Here is a 17,893-nt window from a genome sequence, read left to right on the forward strand (position 1 = left end):
TATTTGGAGTAACCTGGTTGTCCTTGTCTGAATGTATACCAAGTTTTAAGTTTCTAAGTGCTGTGGAACTATACCCTAAACATTTTGATGTTTCCTTGGGGTGGGGGGCATGCTCAGTGTCTTCATATGAAAATATTACTGATCTCTGCTTCTTGGTTAATTTTGGGTGTCGAACCAGAATGTGTGTTTTTGTATATTTTTTCCACCCTCACCAAAGACCTGAGAATATTCCGTCGCCACGCTATTTTCTTCCAGCTCTTACAACAGCCCCTTGTTCACTCTGTTCTCAGCTTCTGGAAATGGTTTGAAGCTGCGTCCAGCAATTTCTGCCCTTTCTGAACTCAAGGCCATTGGGGCTTAGAGAATGAAAGGAGGAGATAATGACAACTGATGGTGGGTGGATGAAAGACAGCATATGTAATAGTAATATTTAGTATTTCAGCACAAACTTTTGACAAAACAATCTGCTGAGCTATTCCTTCTGACCAGCAATTACCGTGAAAGGGGCATGCATGTCAGGGTGAAGGTGAATGGGGTGGGGATGCGGAGGCAGGAGGTGAAACGTGGAAGGCAAATTGGGGAGGGGAGGCAGGGAGTGTGTCGGTGGGCCATTGTGTCTGGGATGTGTTTGATAAACAGGAGGCAGAATACCAATTAAGTAGCATCTTTGCGGTTGTAAGCAAATGGACCCTGTCAGCTGAAATAAGGCAAAGCCTCCCTCCAGACAAGCCAAAAGGAAGCTCCAAATTCACTGTTGTACTTTAAATATTTTGCCTAATTGCCTTTGCTTTTCCCACCATCTGGCTTCGCACCTAATTAGCTGGAGCTGCTGACCCGCTCCTAACGGGAGATAAACAGAGCTGGGGCGGAAACAGTTACTCTTTAGTACCCTTACGATGCATGTGTGTGAGTGGAGACCGGGATGTGCATAATGTCCGATGCGCTCCTCTGCTTGAAATGGCCTCCCTTTGGTATCTTCACTAGGCCATAGCCATCCTGGACGTTGCATTCACAGTGTGCAAGCTTACAACCCCAGATGATTTCTACAGGCGACTTAAAATGGACACATGCCTTTCCCCACCACTTGGACCCAATCGAGTAAATGCTTAAGTAACTTTTTGCATTCATCACTGTATTTTTGAACATTGAAAGATGATTTCCACATTACAAAGTCCACGTGTCCCCATGTGGGATTTCTACTGCATTTTTAGAGGAGGGTGTTCAGCCCCCTCCCCCTGCGCAATGTCATTTCCCATCCAGAAATAGCCCCAGTGAGCCTCTATTTGCCTGTTGGGAAATTTGCATGTACTGATGACTACATATAAGTTTCTCTGACAGGTAGGGTTTCCAGATCCCTTGACTCCCCTGGTGGGAGATTGGGAGCCTTGTCCTGGGCCTTTTTCTTTGCACGCATGCACAGCGCACGTGCACTCCCAGCTTGCATGATGACGTCACTTCCATGAAGTGATGGCATCACATGGGTCAGAGGTGGCCATGCAGGGTAAATGGTGCTCCCCCATGCTCCCCGAGCAGCACAATTTGGCCCAAAATGGGCCCATTGTGGGGCACTACGGGGCGCGATTCAGACCTCTGTGGCCGCGGGAGTGTGCCACGCTGCCCGGGGGCACACCATGCTGCTGGGGGGGGGGGGTGCCCTGGGCAGTGTGCACCCCCCGGGCCAAGTAAGTGGGTGTGGGGAAGGGTGGGAGCAGGGGATCCCCTGGTCTGGGCGGGAAAATGGCAGCCCTACTGACAGGGCAAACAGTATGTAAAAATGACATGGAGGGAGACTGAAGCCCTCTCTGCTTGTGTGCTGTGACTTCCCAATATGGAACTCCAGACACACGTCTGCCCCCAAGCTCAACATGGATGTTGTAATGTGTGAATTAACCCTTATGAAAGGACCTCAATATTTGTATGTCACATGTCAGTATTTCCCAATTTGAGACCTGCAATGTATGACCTATACAGATTGTGGGGTATGTATGTGGAGAAGGGCAGGATGGAGAATTTAACCATCTGGAGGCATAGATGGCATCAGGTACCACCACATAGAGTAGTCCCAGATAGTGTTCCATCCATTCCCATCCTGTTTTATTTCCCATTACGGATAGGTTGGTTGCTGTTGTTTCGTTGAGGTTTTTCTTATGTGGGAAAACGGTGGTGGTTCAAAGCAGACTCCCTGCTTGCCTCCCCAAAATGGCTTCTTGATTGTACCAGTTGGACTTCTGGTTTTGTATTTTCTGATCTCCTCTTTGCTCTTTGATTTGGTACATAGTTGTTATTTGGGGTCGGAGGGGCAGTCATTTTTTGTATGACTATACAATTTTGTACTACTTGTAGATTCAGTATTTGACTGTGAATTTAACCTAGGCATTGTACACGTTCATTCCTCAGCAATTATTTCCCTTTTTTATTAATTAATAGACCCACTGTGTTTATATGTGAGTGAGAAATAATTGTTTCTTGGAAATCTGTGGCCCATTCCCTTTGTATAATAGTGGAAGTGTACCGTGCCTGCAATTTCGTTGCCTTCGGCAGAGAAGTGTGTGAATATTGGCCAGGGAGGGGCTTATGGGCATTACTTGCTAATTTAGAAAACCTCTGTGTGATGGAGCCACTTGGCAGCTTCAAGACTTCTCCTCTCCTCTTTGAATCTGGCCCGTCCATTTTTTTTTTCTTCCATTGGGGCTAGCTGCACTTCTCTGGTTGAGTTGGTCACATGGCTGATGACAAAACAGCAGGTGACTGTTGATCAGTGTTGAAAATCTTGGAAATTGCAATGTCTGGTGTCCTGCAGCAGCAAGAAGGGAAGAAGAGCCTTTCCATGCAGGGGGCAGCAAGGATCACTTAGTTAGGACAGTGAGAGCAGCATCTCTCTTGTTTCCTGGGGGTCATTTCCTCGTCTTGTCTCCTGTTGGGATAAACAGGGCAATATCCTGCTTCTTCTCTCTCCTGTCTTATCACTCTTCTTCAAAATGTAGTCAGATAGTCAGGACCCTTTCTCTATCTCTTTTCTTCACTCTCAAGTATGTATTTCTTAAATAAACTTTTTAGCCTCTTTAATCAGCACAGCGTAAATTCTCTGCTTTATTTGAACTCTGCCAACAGAAAAAAACCCTAATCGGTTCCAAATTCAGCCCTTGTTAGCAACAGTCTCAAGACTGTATCTTCCTGCAGCAGCCAGGATGAGGCCTAAACCATGCTTTACTGTTAAGGTTGCCAGCCTCCAGGTAGAACCTGGAGATCTCCCAGAATTACAACTGATCTCCAGATGACAACAATCAGTTTCCCAGGAGAAAATGGCCACTTTGGAAGGTGGCCACTGGCCTCTATAGTATTGTACCCTACTGAGGTCCCTTTACTCCTGACACACTGTTCTCCACAGCCTCCCCTGTGTTTCTGGAGCGATAAGGATGTGGCTCTTCAAGTGCTATGTTGAAGCATCATCTGGGCTTAAAAGGTAGCATGGAATTACCACCACCATCTTCCCATGAAGCTGCCATGAGATTGAAGGCCCATTTACTTGTTCATTTATGGCTAGCTTTTCCTGCTGAGCCTCAAGGCAGATTAGAAGTATAAGACAGTGCAATCAAATAGCCTGAGACATCCAACATACAATGCAACAGGACTAAAGTCACAAAAATTAGAAACACACAGAAGTATCAGATGTGGTATGTCATAAACAACGCAAACAATGACATTACAAAGGTAGCAATCAGGACTGTAATAGCAAGATAATAAAATAATTAAGTGCTGTCAAGTCAAAATCAACTTATGGAGACCCCTCAAGGGGTTTTCAAGGCAACAGATGAGCTAAGGTGATTCCCCATTGCCTGTCTCAGCATAGCAATGCAGACCTTGGCAGTTTCCACACAGCTTACCTTGTTCCGGAAAACAGCGAAATCTCTCACGAAATCTCGTGAGAAGACACTGTTATTGCGTCTTCCTGCGCAATAACAGCATCTTCTTGCGCAATTTCGTGCAATAACAGCGTCTTCTCATGTGATTTCGTGCAAGATTTCGCTGTTTTCCGGAACAAGGTAAGCCATGTGGAAACGGCCCTTCTTTGGTGGTTTCCCATCCAAATACTAAGCATGACTAATCCTGCTTAGCTTTCCAAGCTTCAGCTACTCTGGGCTATTCGGGCAGCTAGCAAGATAATCCATACAATAAAACGTGGAACAGACTGCAGTCCTTTTCCCTTTATAAAGTATCCTCCTGAACCATTCCATTTTATACTACGACCCAAATTGCCCTCCTGAACAATTCTGCTTTACACCGTTTGCAGAATGACAGAAGGAGAGGGCTTCCTGACCTTCAAAGTCTCCAGGAACTGAAATTTCCAAGTGACGATTAACCTGGTTAAAATGTGTGGTAATGCACTAACCCTTGTAAGCACTGAAGTGAATATCACCAATGATCAGCATAAACTCTGGAGAAACAACGTTCCCCCTCAGCTATTAGGGTTATGGCTTGACGGTGACACCTGGCCCAGTATCCTCGCAGGACTTTCAGGGAGGCTAACAACTGGCTTAACTGAGTTGTCATCTCCATCCTTCCCATATGGGTGCCCACAGAATGGACGCCTGCCCTTATCTGCTAAGCAATTTGCGGCGGGTGGGGGGGGGCAGAAGAGCACCAAACAGAGAATGAGACCATTGCCTCATTATTGACTTCACACTGAGGGAGGGGTGAAAATACAACCTCCTTGCCTGCTGAAGAGTTTTGTCTTCTTCTCATATCTTGGCACCAAAACTACTGTTGAAATAGGCAAGATGACAGACCTTTCTCTGAGGTGATTTCCCGCCCCCCTGCCCCCTCCTGCTTCCTGGAAAAGCTTAACAACTTGGGTTCAGCCAGAGCTTGTGCAGTAATCCTTGTCAAATATCAAAAATAATTGAAAGGACTTTTGTAAGTAACTCTTCAGAAGATGGTAGTCCAGTCTTTTTTTTTACTAGCCCAACTGATATAATAATGCCAGTGATCTGGGCCACAACTGCAGAAGTGTTTTAGGGTTGGGTGTATGTTTTTTTTTTAAAGACTCCGTTCTTTTCTGATTTACAAAACTTCCCATGTCTGATTGCCTGAAGGCAAATCTTTCTTTCCCCAGGCAAGTGCCTATTGACAGACCTGTGCAGAACATCTTTTTGCCATCCCATTATCCAGCTCGGGAAAGCCTATTTTGTGTGTGTGTGAGTGTGAGTGTGAGTGTGATATGAAAGGCTGGGAATTTAGACAGTCCCCCTCACACACACACGACCCAGATATGTAACTTCAAACCTCTGGACACAAATGACAGGACATGCCAGCATGTTCACTTTTAATTTTTACCTCTAGACCATTCATAGGCTTCAACGCTGACTGAATATCCATTTTCTCTGTCTTTACCTCAGCTTTGTAAAGAGGAGAGGTGATGCTTTTGTGTGAATTTCTCTCAGCCTAGTAATTTTTTTCAAAAAAATATGAACCAATCAGGAACAAGGGCGGTCTACACGCCCTTCAACTGACATTCCCTTCCTTCCCTTCTCCTTGCAGTTTCCTGCTTCTTCAACTTCACCACCCCCTCTGGAATCGTTCTGTCTCCTAACTACCCTGAGGAATACGGCAGCAGCTTGCATTGCATCTGGCTGATCATCGCGAAGCCGGAAAGCCGGATCCACTTGGCGTTTAATGATTTTGATGTGGAACCGCAGTTTGACTTCTTGGCTGTCAAAGACGGTGGGACTGCTGAGTCACCCGTCTTGGGGACGTTCTCGGGAGGCCAGCTTCCATCATCGCTAACCAGCAGTGGCCATGTCACGAGACTGGAGTTCCAGACTGACCACTCCACAGAGAAGCGAGGTTTCAATATCACGTTTACCAGTAAGTGAGCAGAAATGTTTACATTGGGTTGGATCCTGTGGATGCATTTTGTAAATGGCAGCACTTTCCCCCGGCATAAGAAATATTCCTCTTTTGCAAGAGAGTCATAAAGCCTCTTATGGCAAGGGGGAAAGCGCCTTGCCCTGGGGGAAAGCCCCAGATCTGAGGGGTGTAACCTGTTGCATGGATTGATCGTGGAAGTCTCTGTTGATCTCTAAGGTGCTACTAGACTCAGATCCTGTAATATCTTTTTGAGGTAGTCTTTGAATACTTCAGGCCAGGTAATCTGTTTGTGTTGAATTCTGGAACTCCTCTTGGTCCCAAGGCTTTGTACACCCATCTAGAATCTAAACAGGAGCCGATAGAAAGCATTAAAAATAAGACTGTCCTTTCTCTAGACTTACTCAAAGTGGCCAATATCAGGCTGTTGTTTTTTCATTCAGAAAAGGATGTTTGGAATATATGCCCCTTCCTGATCAGGAGGACAGCAACAGTCAATCAAGAACAATAATTTACTGAGAAATTAATTTTCAAGTTTCCAACATGTTTCAAACTTCCACATTTTTCCTCAAAGGGCTTTGAAAAAAATGCTCAGTTAAACTCAACCCATTCTCACATGGAAATGAAAACACCGAGTGTGCCTTTCTTTTAGAATATGTGGGAAACTATCATTCCTTGTATCCAATGAAGTACCCACACTGAAGGGATAACTTTATTAGGTTTTATTCTGACCTTCTGCCAATGAGCTCAGAGTGGCATACATCATTCTCCCCTCCTCTATTTTAGCCTCAGACAAATGCATCTATGTGGTAACTTAGGCTGAGGGGGATTGGTCCAAAGCCACCCAGAAAACTTTATAACAAATTGGGGATTTGAACCTGGGTCTCCCAGATGCTACTCTGACATGTTATTCACTACTGCACACTAGGGTTGACAACTTCCAGGTGGTGCCTGGAGATCTCCCAGAAGCTGTAGTCTGATCTCCAGATGAAGTGGCTGCTTTGGAGGGTCAGTTCTGTGGCATTATACCCCACTCAGTTCCCTCCCCTCTTCAAACACCGCTATCCCCAGGAGTAATTTGAAATAAAAACATTATTTAATCATTTTCCTATCTTAAATACATGATTTAACTAATGGATGTTTTGTGGAGCCTCCTACATAGGCCTCTCTTCCCAATTCACATCACATTTTAAAGGGACCATAAAAATTGGCAAGGTCAGGAACTGTTTGATGTTTCATTTCTATGAGTTCTATTGTTTAGTTTAAATGATTAAACGGTGCCTAGCATTGACTTCGCTTCAGTTGTTTGCCACTTAATTACATAAGGAGCCCTTTTAGAGTCTACTTATTGTAAGGCAGATGTGAGATCTTTAAAGGGGTTCAAATGCTGCCATGTTACACCTGAATCTGAGCTGCATTGTTTGACATTTGTAAAAAGAAAGGCATGGGAACTCAGCTTTCCCTAGAAACCACACCTTTCTGATACAAAACACACCTGACAAAACACATGAAGCTGCCTTATATTGAAGGAGACCATTGGTCCATCCCAGTCAGAATTGTCTACTCAGACTGGCGGCAGCTCTCCAGGTTCTTAGGTAGAGAGGGTCTTTCACATCACCTCCTATTTAATCCTTTTAACTGGAAATGCCGGGAATTGAACCTGAGACCTTCTGCATGCAAATCAGTTGTTCTACTGCTGAGCCATGCCCCCTCCCTATGTATCATTGTTCATTCAGACTCCAGACTGGCTTACTGGTGCATAAGGCTGGAGGCTTTTCTTTATCCCTCCTCCCCCTCCCCTTCTTTATCCCTCTTCTCAAAATGTGGAACAGCTTGTTGGTATACTCGGTGCCAGGTTGTTTCACAAAGTGACAGACTATTGCACATTCTACGTAATCTCTTCAGTTGACTTAAAGCTGAACATCTGGTACAAGAATGCTGTGGGGTTTTTCCCTCCTGTGTCTTATTCTTTTTACTGTAACTGTTTGGAAACCTGTTGCTTAGAACATTTCTCTGTATCTGTGAATATACCAAAATCCAAAATATTTATAGTGCCCCTATTAAGTGCCACTAAGATTTTGGTTTGAAGTAACATGCAGTGTACTGTACTCATGTCAAGCCCCTGGGGGTTATACCTTCAGAAGACTTTACTGTGTAAAATGAAAGAATCCTCAATTTAGTAATATGGAGCAAAATGAGTGAAGATTATTTTGAGGGGCCTTCTAAGTCTGAGCCCTCCATAGTCTGTGCAAATGGCGACTACCCGCAGCAATTTGCTCTCACCTTCTCTCCTATAATTTTCTAAGGAACACAATTACGTTGACTTGGCAGGAGTGATGAACGACCTTTGTTATAACAGTGGTTAACAGCTTTGCAAAATTAATGGTATTTCTGGTTGGCGACTGCAAACCAGCTATTATTAAAAATAATTTGCTGTGCTGGATTAGGGGACAGGTTCATCAGAATCAGCTAACCTGTGGGGTATGTTTGCTGCTGGCTTAATGCCCAGTGTTCAAGAGTGCGGATGCGGACTTTGTTCATGAGGTGGGAGAAGAGTGTTTATTCTGGGTCACAAAATGGATTGAGGGGTTATATCCAATTGCAATCTGGGCATTAGTCAATAATGCAGTTGTAAATTTGAAAAAAAAAACCTGCTTTGGGAATGCATTAACAGAAGCACTGTAGTCTGAGAGATGGGGAATAATACAATTGATTGGTTAGTTTTTAACCAGATGGATCTGTCTAGCTTTTGACACCCTAGTCTACGGTGGATTCAGAAGCGACCTAGGCAAAATATCTAAGCAGTGGTAATATTTCGGGAAGGGGGGTCTAAAAAAGTCTCTGTAGGACTCACTGAAAATATTGATGGAGAACAGTGGCTGAAGGTTACCTTCTGCTTCATGCTGGGAATTGGTGTCCTGTTGGAAGCCCATGGTCAATTACAAAACTTCCACACAAATGGTCAACTTTGCTTGAGAGCAATCTCCAAATTTCGCCTAAATGTCAAGCTAGATCCAGGAGTCCTGCTTGGGACAAACATCCAAGAAAGTGCTTTCCGGAGAAGAGAATTTTAACAGGCGTTGATTCAGAATAATCTGCCCAAGAAGAGCACTTCAGTTTTGAAAGAAAACATTGGTCTTAAGCGTTGTTTTCCTTAGGATAGATTGTGGTGATACAAGCATCAGGATGTGCTTTTGGACTTTAAAAGGCTAAGGATTTTCTGCAACATCAAATATTAGTTTCAGGAGACAGAGTTACTTCTTGTTTCTTGAACTGAAGAAAGTATTAATGCATATGAATGTTAGTACAATGATATATCTAAGCGTTTGTGACAGATAGGCCTGAATTTATAAAATTTCACTGTAAGGCTGTTATTCTACAACAATGGTATTGGTACTGCATCACTTATATAATTAATATATAATATAAACAATAGATATGTCAACATTTTTACATAATAAGGTTTCTTTGGTTTCTTGGTGGGGGGAGTGCTTTCCGGAGTGGTGGCACCCACTATATGAGAGAAATAAAACATTGTAGGTGCAGGGAGTCTTAAGAAATTCTCCTTGTTTGAATTTCTCCTTAGATGTCACACTGTCGTATCATCTGGCATCGTTTCCAAAATGGAGCACGTATTAGGAATTCTCCATTGTCCTTTCTTTTTTGGCATTTCCAAACAGTGCACAGAGTGCTGGGCATGCACAATGTGCCACAGGTTCTAGTTCCTTTGCTCCATTTCTGAAATTCCTTTTAGACTGTATCTTAGTTAAACCAGGATTTAGGAGATGGAGAAACTCAGGACAGAATGAAATTTCTGAACAAGGAAGAAATGGAAGGGGGGAAATGATTTCATCTCTAGTGTTGGGTTTTAAGGAAATTGCCTTTGTACATTCGCCATCTTTCACTTCTCTCCAGCTTTCAGGCACAACGAGTGCCCTGATCCGGGCGTGCCCGTCAATGGAAAACGGTTTGGCAACAGTCTTCAGCTTGGTAGCTCGGTGTCTTTTCTCTGTGATGAGGGATTCATAAGGACACACGGCTCAGAAACTGTCACTTGTGTCTTGAAGGAAGGCAATGTGGTTTGGGACAATGCTGTGCTGAGGTGTGAAGGTAAGCTGCCATGTTGACTTATCATTTGTTGGGGAAAGGAAGAGAGGGCAGGGGCCACAGCTCAATGGAGTATAAGCTTGGCATGTAGAAGGTTCCTGGTTCGTTCACCTGCTGCAACTCCAGCTGCTATGTCTCCAGTTGCAAAAATAGTTAAAGGTGGAGAATACACTTGAAATGTGGATAAGAAAGAGCAGATAAGAAAGGCAAGCTTTCAAGATTCCCAAAGAGTTTGTCTTTTGAAACAAAATGAGGAGCCAGGGAGGCTTCTGAAATAGGAATAAGAAGGACATAACTGGTATGGCTTCTATTCAGCCTTCTTGTTTTCAGAATATTAGGAGGTTTCAGATAGCACTAAAATATAAAACAGTAGCAAAATCAGTTCAGTTCAGCTTATTTCATTTTCAAAGCAATGACCGTAGTAGACAACTCAGACATCATAGATCTTAGTACATAAGCAAAGTACCACCTTAAATAGATACAGCCCTTTTAATTCATGTTCTAACTGGAACAGATAGGATTGTTGCTACTAATAATGTAATGTGACACCACAAAGTCAGATGACCTACAATAAAATTGAGAAATTGAGAGTACCAATAAATTAAATGTTTCCATAGCACATATACTAAAATTGGAGCAATAGGAAAATCTGCCTAGGGAGCAAAAACCAAGAGGCTGGCCCTTTTCACTGGCTAGCAATCTAATCAATCACAAATGGAAGAGGAAGTAAAGGTCACAAGGAGCTTTACCTTGCTTGGATGTTCATTGAGAATGAAAATAAAAGGGAGTGTTGATGGGTAGAACCTGTTCTTAATCTGGTGATCATGAACCCAGAATCTGGGTGAGTATAAGTCAGTCTCTAATTTTTAAAAGCGTTAAAACTTCTCAGTCATCTTATCTCTATAACATGACCCTTCTTGTGTGACCCTGTTGGACTCATGCTATTATTTCTTGTCACACTGAGTCCAAGCCTTGGTCTATCAAAGTCAGTCTTGTCTGGTCAGACTGGCAGCAGCTCTCCAGGGTCACGGACCTTTCACATCACCTGCTACCTAGTCGTTTTAATTGGTAATTCCAGGAATTGTACCTAGGACTAGAGATGGGCACGATCGGCATTACGATAGGAAAATACCTCGGATAATGGCGTTCGCGCCATCAGGACCCGGCTGATTGGTGCCGTCCACGGCAACAGATCCAGTGGTCGGGGGGGTGCTTGTTCGGGGCTTGATCGGGTCGATCAGTATCTGATCGTGATCCAGACACTCTGGCGCCAGCAATCTATTGCCCTGGCAACGGAGCCAGGGGAATGCCTGAGCTGTGTTTCCCCTCCTTCTGTCGCCCTGGAAACCCGAATGGGAGCCCAGCTTTCCTTGATCAGCAGGGCTTCCTTCCAACCACAGAGCAGCAACGCACTCACCAGTTGGGAGAAGAGACCCAGGGGAGGGAGGGGGAAGGGGGTGTTCACCTACCTTTCCTACATTGCCAGGGAATACTAGCCCGCTCCACTTTGGCCTGGCGGGCGGGCACATGGGGGGTGCTGCCGGCGAGTGGCCGGACCCCCCCGCCCCCTGAGGGGAGGCGGCTCGTTGCCGCCTCCCCATGCCTGCCGGGCCCGGCGGCCACCGCCACCACCCACCTTTCCTGTATCGCTGGGAACAGCGGGGTGCCCCTCCGCTTTGGCCTCCCCAATCCCTGATCACAGATCGGTAACGGGAGTTCATCGGTGTGGATCGGTGATTTGGGTTCATCGCCGGCGTGGATCCACGATCATCTTGATCGGTAATTTTTTTGGGATCGTGCCCACCTCTACCTAGGACCTTATGCGTACACATTTATTTGTTATTTATTTATTTCACAAAGACTCTCAAAGCATAACCAGGTACTTAACCACTGAGACACAGGCTCTTCGTTTCCTTTGGTGGGGAAGTACTCACTCTTTCTTTTGTGGAGATACTTCCAAATTGCTTCTGGTAGGAATTCTTCCCAGAAAACACCATTACATTTTGGGTTCAATTTTGAATATGTAATCATTATGATGATTCTATACAGGAGGTTTCGTTCTTCACTTTGCAAGACCTGAGCATGGTTGTTAATCATAGGATATTTTGAAGGTTGATAATTCATAGGGTTGCCATAAGTCACAAGTAACTTGATTGCACATAACACACACAATCATGATAAAAGTACAGATTGCAGCACAGAACAAAAATATATAAAATCCATAATGAAATGTGCATCTATGCACATGAGGGTCCTAGAAATCCACATGGGACCATCAGAAGTGTGCAAAATTAAACATTTGACTAAGTAGGATGATTGAATTTACATGGAATGAGATGAGTGGCCTTTGTTCAGTTCTAATTCTTAAAGGTTTCAAGGCTTTACAGTAGACAGTAGTCTAGTCTCAGTGTTACCATGGCATGAATCCAGGTGGCCGGATCAGCCGGATCATGGTAGGGGGGCGTTTTTTTCAGGCTCATTGTGGGGAAAGGCCTTTTTTCACACTGCCTTTACTTCTCTAGAAGCAGTGCTGGATCCAATATAACCTTTAAGTTTTTCACTGCATCAGCCAGGTTCAACTGGATTGCATTAAAGGTCAGAAGCACAATGTCCTTCAAGATCTCTGCTTTGCCAGCCAGCATCACTTCCATCTTGTCTGGGTTCAGTTTAAATTTGTTTCCTTTTAGTCATTTGACAACAATTGTCACAAAACTGTATTGGATAGGAGGCAGACAACCCTCCTTCCCCCCCTCCCTTCCCATAGTTCAAAGCCAAAAAGAGCTCCTTCTGATCTTTAAAATGACATTCCCCGCAGCTGCTATGTGACTAAAGGGAACACAAGTTGGGTTGTAGGACTCAGACAGAACTCACCCAAAAAAGTGACAGCTAGTTTAGCCCAGAGTGTTTCATGTAGCTCAGTACTAACTACTTGAGCTGGGAATAACTTTGATCTCTTTCAAGCACTGCTTCATGAGATGGTTTTTAATGGGAATTCCAGTGACTGGACCTTGGAAATTATGCATGCAGTAGCTCTGCTGTGCCTCTGAGCAGCGGGTCTGCCGCTGCTGGTGTAGTATGAATCCTACAATAGCAGAAGCACATCAAGCAGTATTTCTACTGTCTGTGCAAATTCACCCACTGCTTGGATTGCCCGCCTGCAGCTGGGGCCTATAGACCCTCCAGAATTACAACTGATCTCCAGACTACGGAGATCAGTTCCTCTGGAGGAAATGGATGCTTTGAAGGATGGACTGTATGGCATTATACCCTGCTGGGGTCCCTTCCCTCCCCAAGTCCTACCCTCCCGAGGCTCCATCATCAAATCTCCAAGGATTTTGGGCAACGCTACCCATAGCAGGAGCACATCAATAGCAATAGCAGGAGCACATCAAGCAGTATTTCTACTGTCTGCGCAAATTCACCCACTGCTTGGGTTGCCCGCCTGCAGCTGGGGCCTGTAGACCCTCCAGAATTACAACTGATCTCCAACAGAGACCAGTTCCTCTGGAGAAAATGGATGCATGATATGACATTATACTCGGCTGGAGTCCCTCCCCTCCCCAAGTCCTACCCTTCCGAGGCTCCATCATCAAATCTCCAGGAATTTTTGGCAACGCTACCCATTGCTGCTGCTCCTGTTGTGTGGGGAACAGCACTAGCTTTTCCAGACACTTTTAGCTGTGTGCAGCTCGAAAACATGCCATTCAAAGGTGATGCTTACTGATGCCATAAAAGAGATGACGTGAACCCATTTTGCATCCAATCTGCTAGGAAGTACATAGGTAACTGTTCTTGGAGAAAAGTTTACAAGAATTTGCTCCAGGGATGAGCCTGCAGGTCCTCTGTTGTCTCGTAACATATCTGAAACTTCTGGATTCCAGCATGCTAGAGTTTGATGTCTTGTCTTCTGTTGCTTGGTATCGTATGCCTAGACTGAGCCAGACTAAAGAGGGAGCGAAGTTAAAGTGGTAGCGAGTTAAGCTTCTGATACAACAGATTTCCCCCTCCCCCCAAAGCTGCTCTGAGAGCTTTCAAGTTTTCCATTACAAGGAAACAGAAAATGAAATGAAAAGAAGTCGTTAGGAATTTAAAAGGCTTCCACCGGCTCTCTGTTCTCTGAAAGAGATACCAGCGAGCAATATCCTTGCAAACGCTGCATTATAGACGGGTTGAAGTCTTGAAATATAATTCCAGTAATTGGCTGTCAGTGTCTTTAATGCCAATCATGCTATCACAAGGGTGGGGGAGAGTGGGTTTTTAATCCCTTCTTCATTGGGCTTTTTTAATGAATGCTTCATGTTGGTTTTTAAAAAATGTAGCAGTATAATGAGATACTTATAATTTGCTGGCCTTTGGATGCTGGCCCTTGGGACCTGAAATCCACTGACTAAGTTTGACTGTCTAATGATAGACCTGCTCCAGTTAAACAAAGGAGAAAAATGGTAAATTCTATCATAGGGTTGCTAGCCTCCAGGTGGGCCCTGCAGATTTCCCAGAATTTCAACTAATCTCCAGACTACAATGATCAATTCCCATGGGAAAAAATGTCTGCTTTGGAAGGTGGGCTCTATTGCGTTATACCCAAACAAACCTGTTGCTCCCAGAGTCTAGAGGAAGCAGCCTAGAGCATCACTTGGAACTCACATCACACTTCTTCAGACTCTCCTTTCCCCAGTCAAGCCCCTCCCCCCATCTCCTGGCATTTGCTGAGGCAGTGTTGGGAATCTAGATGCAGGTTCTGAGAGAATCTGGGTCTAGGGCCATTTTCACATGTCTTACTGGCTGCACAAAATCACACAAAGCTCTTGGAATGATGGCGTCTTCCTGGCGCGACTTCCCATCATTTCTGATGTCATCACGCTATGAACCGGGAGATCACGCTAGGAAGACACTGTCGTTCCTGGAATTTTGCACGATTTTCTGTGGCTGGTAAGATGTGTGAAAACGGCCTAGAAGTCTGCAGAGTTTCTTGGTGGATCTGGTGCCACCATTGTGAGAGGCCACAGGTCATATTTCAGTGACTGGTTTTGCAGAGGACCAATGAAGCAAGATGCCACTAGGGTTGCTTTTGGTCTAGCTCCAAAGTCCAATAGTCCAATTGTAAGCAGAATTACACCCTTTTAAGTCCATGAAAATCAATAAGCTTAGAAGGGTGTGCTTCTGCTTTGGGGGAATGGTATTTAGCTGGTTTGATTTCAGCGGGCATAGAAGGATTTAGCTGTGCTTTAGTATTGCACTATTATATATAGATATATGTATCTTTTGGCAGACTGGCAACTCAGGCTTGGGACATTTCTGGAGATATAAGGACAATGCCTAGAGAGGGCAGAATTTGGGGAGGAGAGGGAGCTGGGCAGCAACGTGATGCCATAGAAGCCACCTACCGAAGCTGCCCATTCCTCTTAGGGAAATGACCTCTGTAATCTGGAGATGAGCTATAATTCCTGGAGGACTTCACACACCACCTAGCAATTGGCAGTCCTATGTCTCAGCTACATACCAAGCCTTGCTTGCGTCTCTGCTCAGCTGTCTAGCCAGGGCAGTCCCTCCATACAAGGGCTTGGTTCCCTCCCCAGGCAATACTCATGCAGCAACAGGAACTGTAGGATATTTTCTTCATTGCTGTCAGTTTTCTGTTTTTTTTCGAAAAAAGTCATCAATACGTCCATCAAATATGTTTGGCTTTTTTTCAAAAGATCACAATTTTTATTCCATCCTGTCTTTTGTAATTGTAAAGGTTTAATTTTGCATATACCTCCTCAACTTCCCCTCAAGCACATGGGAGGAAAAAAAATAGTATCAATATTTTTAAAGAAACCTGCTTTTCATCTTTGGGAAGCTTTGATAACCCTGCCGCTATTAACATGTACTCCTTTATCGCCCATCTTCCCGGCTCGTCTTTGACTTGCCCTCCAGTGAGAGCTCAATTAAATGTGAGTCCTAATTAGCTTCCTTTTTTAATTAAATAAGAGGGGGAAGGGAAAAGTCTGTCTAGAATATTTAAAGTGCTGTTTGACATTTTAAAAAAATAGGCAGAACAGGCGTAGCATGTTGCTTGGAGGCTCAAAGGGGCGATGGAAGAGTCAATGTCGATTAAAAAAGAAAACTGGGAAAAATTGAAATGAGTTTAATAATAATAATAATAACTTGATTCATATACTGCCCTTCAGGACAACTTAATGCCCACTCAGAGCAGTTTACAAAGTGTGTTATTATTATCCCCACAACAAACATCCTGTGAGGTGGGTGGGGCTGAGAGAGCTTTGAGAGAACTGTGACTGACTCAAGGTTACCCAGCTGGCGTCAAGGGGAGGAGTGGGGAGTCAAACCTGGTTCTCCAGATTAGAGTCCTGCCGCTCTTAACCACTACACCAAACTGGCTCTCTTTTCAGGCAATTCTTGAGTCAAATTCTCTGGGAATTTCTTGGAGAAGCTAAATTAGTTTCAGTGAGACTTTGACCCTCCCTGGTGCTCTCCTCAGCAATATAGTCTTGCAACCTTCTTACAGGTAAACAAGGCAGATGTCTGCCTCAGCAACCCTGGAAGGTCAATCAAGAGCAGAGGAATGGCAATGGAAAAAAGCAGCAAGAGAAAGCATCCTGGTTAGAGACAGGACAGCCAAAAAGTCCTGATGGGCAGAGTGAATTTGCTGTATGGGGATATACCAGGAGAGACTATAAAGTAAAGAGCCTTTTGTGACAGTGTTGCATGAGTGAAAGAAACCAAAGGTTTTCGTTGTGCTCTGATTTCTTGGCGTAACACTCTTGTGTGTGTCCTTTCTCTCTCTCCCCGCCCTCTGTCTCCCAGCTCCCTGTGGCGGCCATCTTACTTCTCCAAGTGGAATGATTCTGTCTCCAGGCTGGCCAGGTTTTTACAAGGATTCTCTGAACTGTGCATGGATCATAGAAGCTCAGCCAGGATACCCCATAAAAATTACATTTGACAGGTGACCCTCTTTGATTCCAGCAAAACAGATTTTGAAAAAGAAAAAAAAGGCATGGTTTTATTTTAATAAATACTTGGCAGACTTTCAGATAATAATGTGAGAGGCCAGAGGAGACAAAGAGCTGAGGAGCACCGTTTGGGCTGTTTGGGTCAATGACATGTTTCCTGTGTCTGGACAGGCTACTGCTGAGAAAATATCTTGTGTAGAATCTCTTGGTCAATTAGGATGTGGTCAGTGGCTGTAAACCTTTTCCTGAGATATTAGAAAAAGCCCAAATGGGGTTGAGGATGAGCAATCTGGTTTGCTTCGGGGTTTGAGTGGGATGGAGGCTGGGCTAATGGAAGTACTAATCCACTGTTACCGAAGCTTAGAACAGATGTTGTCAATGGTGCTCTACCAGAATAGATCAAATTCCCTTCCTGTTCACCTTACAAAAGGTTAGGGGCCGGGGTCACAAAATATTGTGATAATTATGGTCTGTCCATCAGGGTTGCCAAATCCCCTGGGGGCCAAACTGAGGATGTGGAAATTATGTCATTGGACAGTGAAGTGGAAAACACATACAACCATTTTGGCCGTAAGACTCCCAGTTCCCTGTGCCATTCCCCGAGCCTTCTCCCCTGCCAGCAAAATGAGCAGTTGGGGGTGGGGGCGGCAGTGGCTGGGAGCAGGGGATTCTCCCCCCCCCCCCCCGGGACTGACAACCGTGCCGTCCATTCTTCCCAACTTCAGGTTCACAATAACTTCTCTGTAGGGAGAGTAAAACCCTAATACAAAGAATTTTCTTTGGACTGATACATTTTTATGGGGAAAGACCAATAAGGTGGGATCCCTGGGTGAGAGAATGGGGCAGAAACTGGCAAGAATTGAGATAGTGAGTCTCATGGTGAAGCTGAACTTCAGCCCATCAAGTGTGGTCAATCTGCTGACTAGGTCTGGGTTCATCAGACCTGTAAGAAACCTGTTTTCTGTGCC

At 44.6% G+C, this 17,893-nt stretch overlaps 1 protein-coding gene across 1 annotated transcript in view; it reads left to right on the plus strand.

Annotated features, from left to right (window-relative positions):
- Nucleotides 1-17,893, plus strand: part of CSMD2 (CUB and Sushi multiple domains 2) — a 490,403-nt gene that overhangs the window by 295,692 nt on the left and 176,818 nt on the right. Inside the window, exons 12-14 of the mRNA XM_054999125.1 lie at nt 5,539-5,865; nt 9,781-9,975; nt 16,780-16,918. Coding sequence (XP_054855100.1) covers nt 5,539-5,865; nt 9,781-9,975; nt 16,780-16,918 — 661 coding nt within the window. The remainder of the gene's footprint in view (nt 1-5,538; nt 5,866-9,780; nt 9,976-16,779; nt 16,919-17,893) is intronic.

Source organism: Eublepharis macularius, chromosome 15 (assembly GCF_028583425.1).
Source record: "Eublepharis macularius isolate TG4126 chromosome 15, MPM_Emac_v1.0, whole genome shotgun sequence".
NCBI classification, from domain to species: domain Eukaryota; kingdom Metazoa; phylum Chordata; class Lepidosauria; order Squamata; family Eublepharidae; genus Eublepharis; species Eublepharis macularius.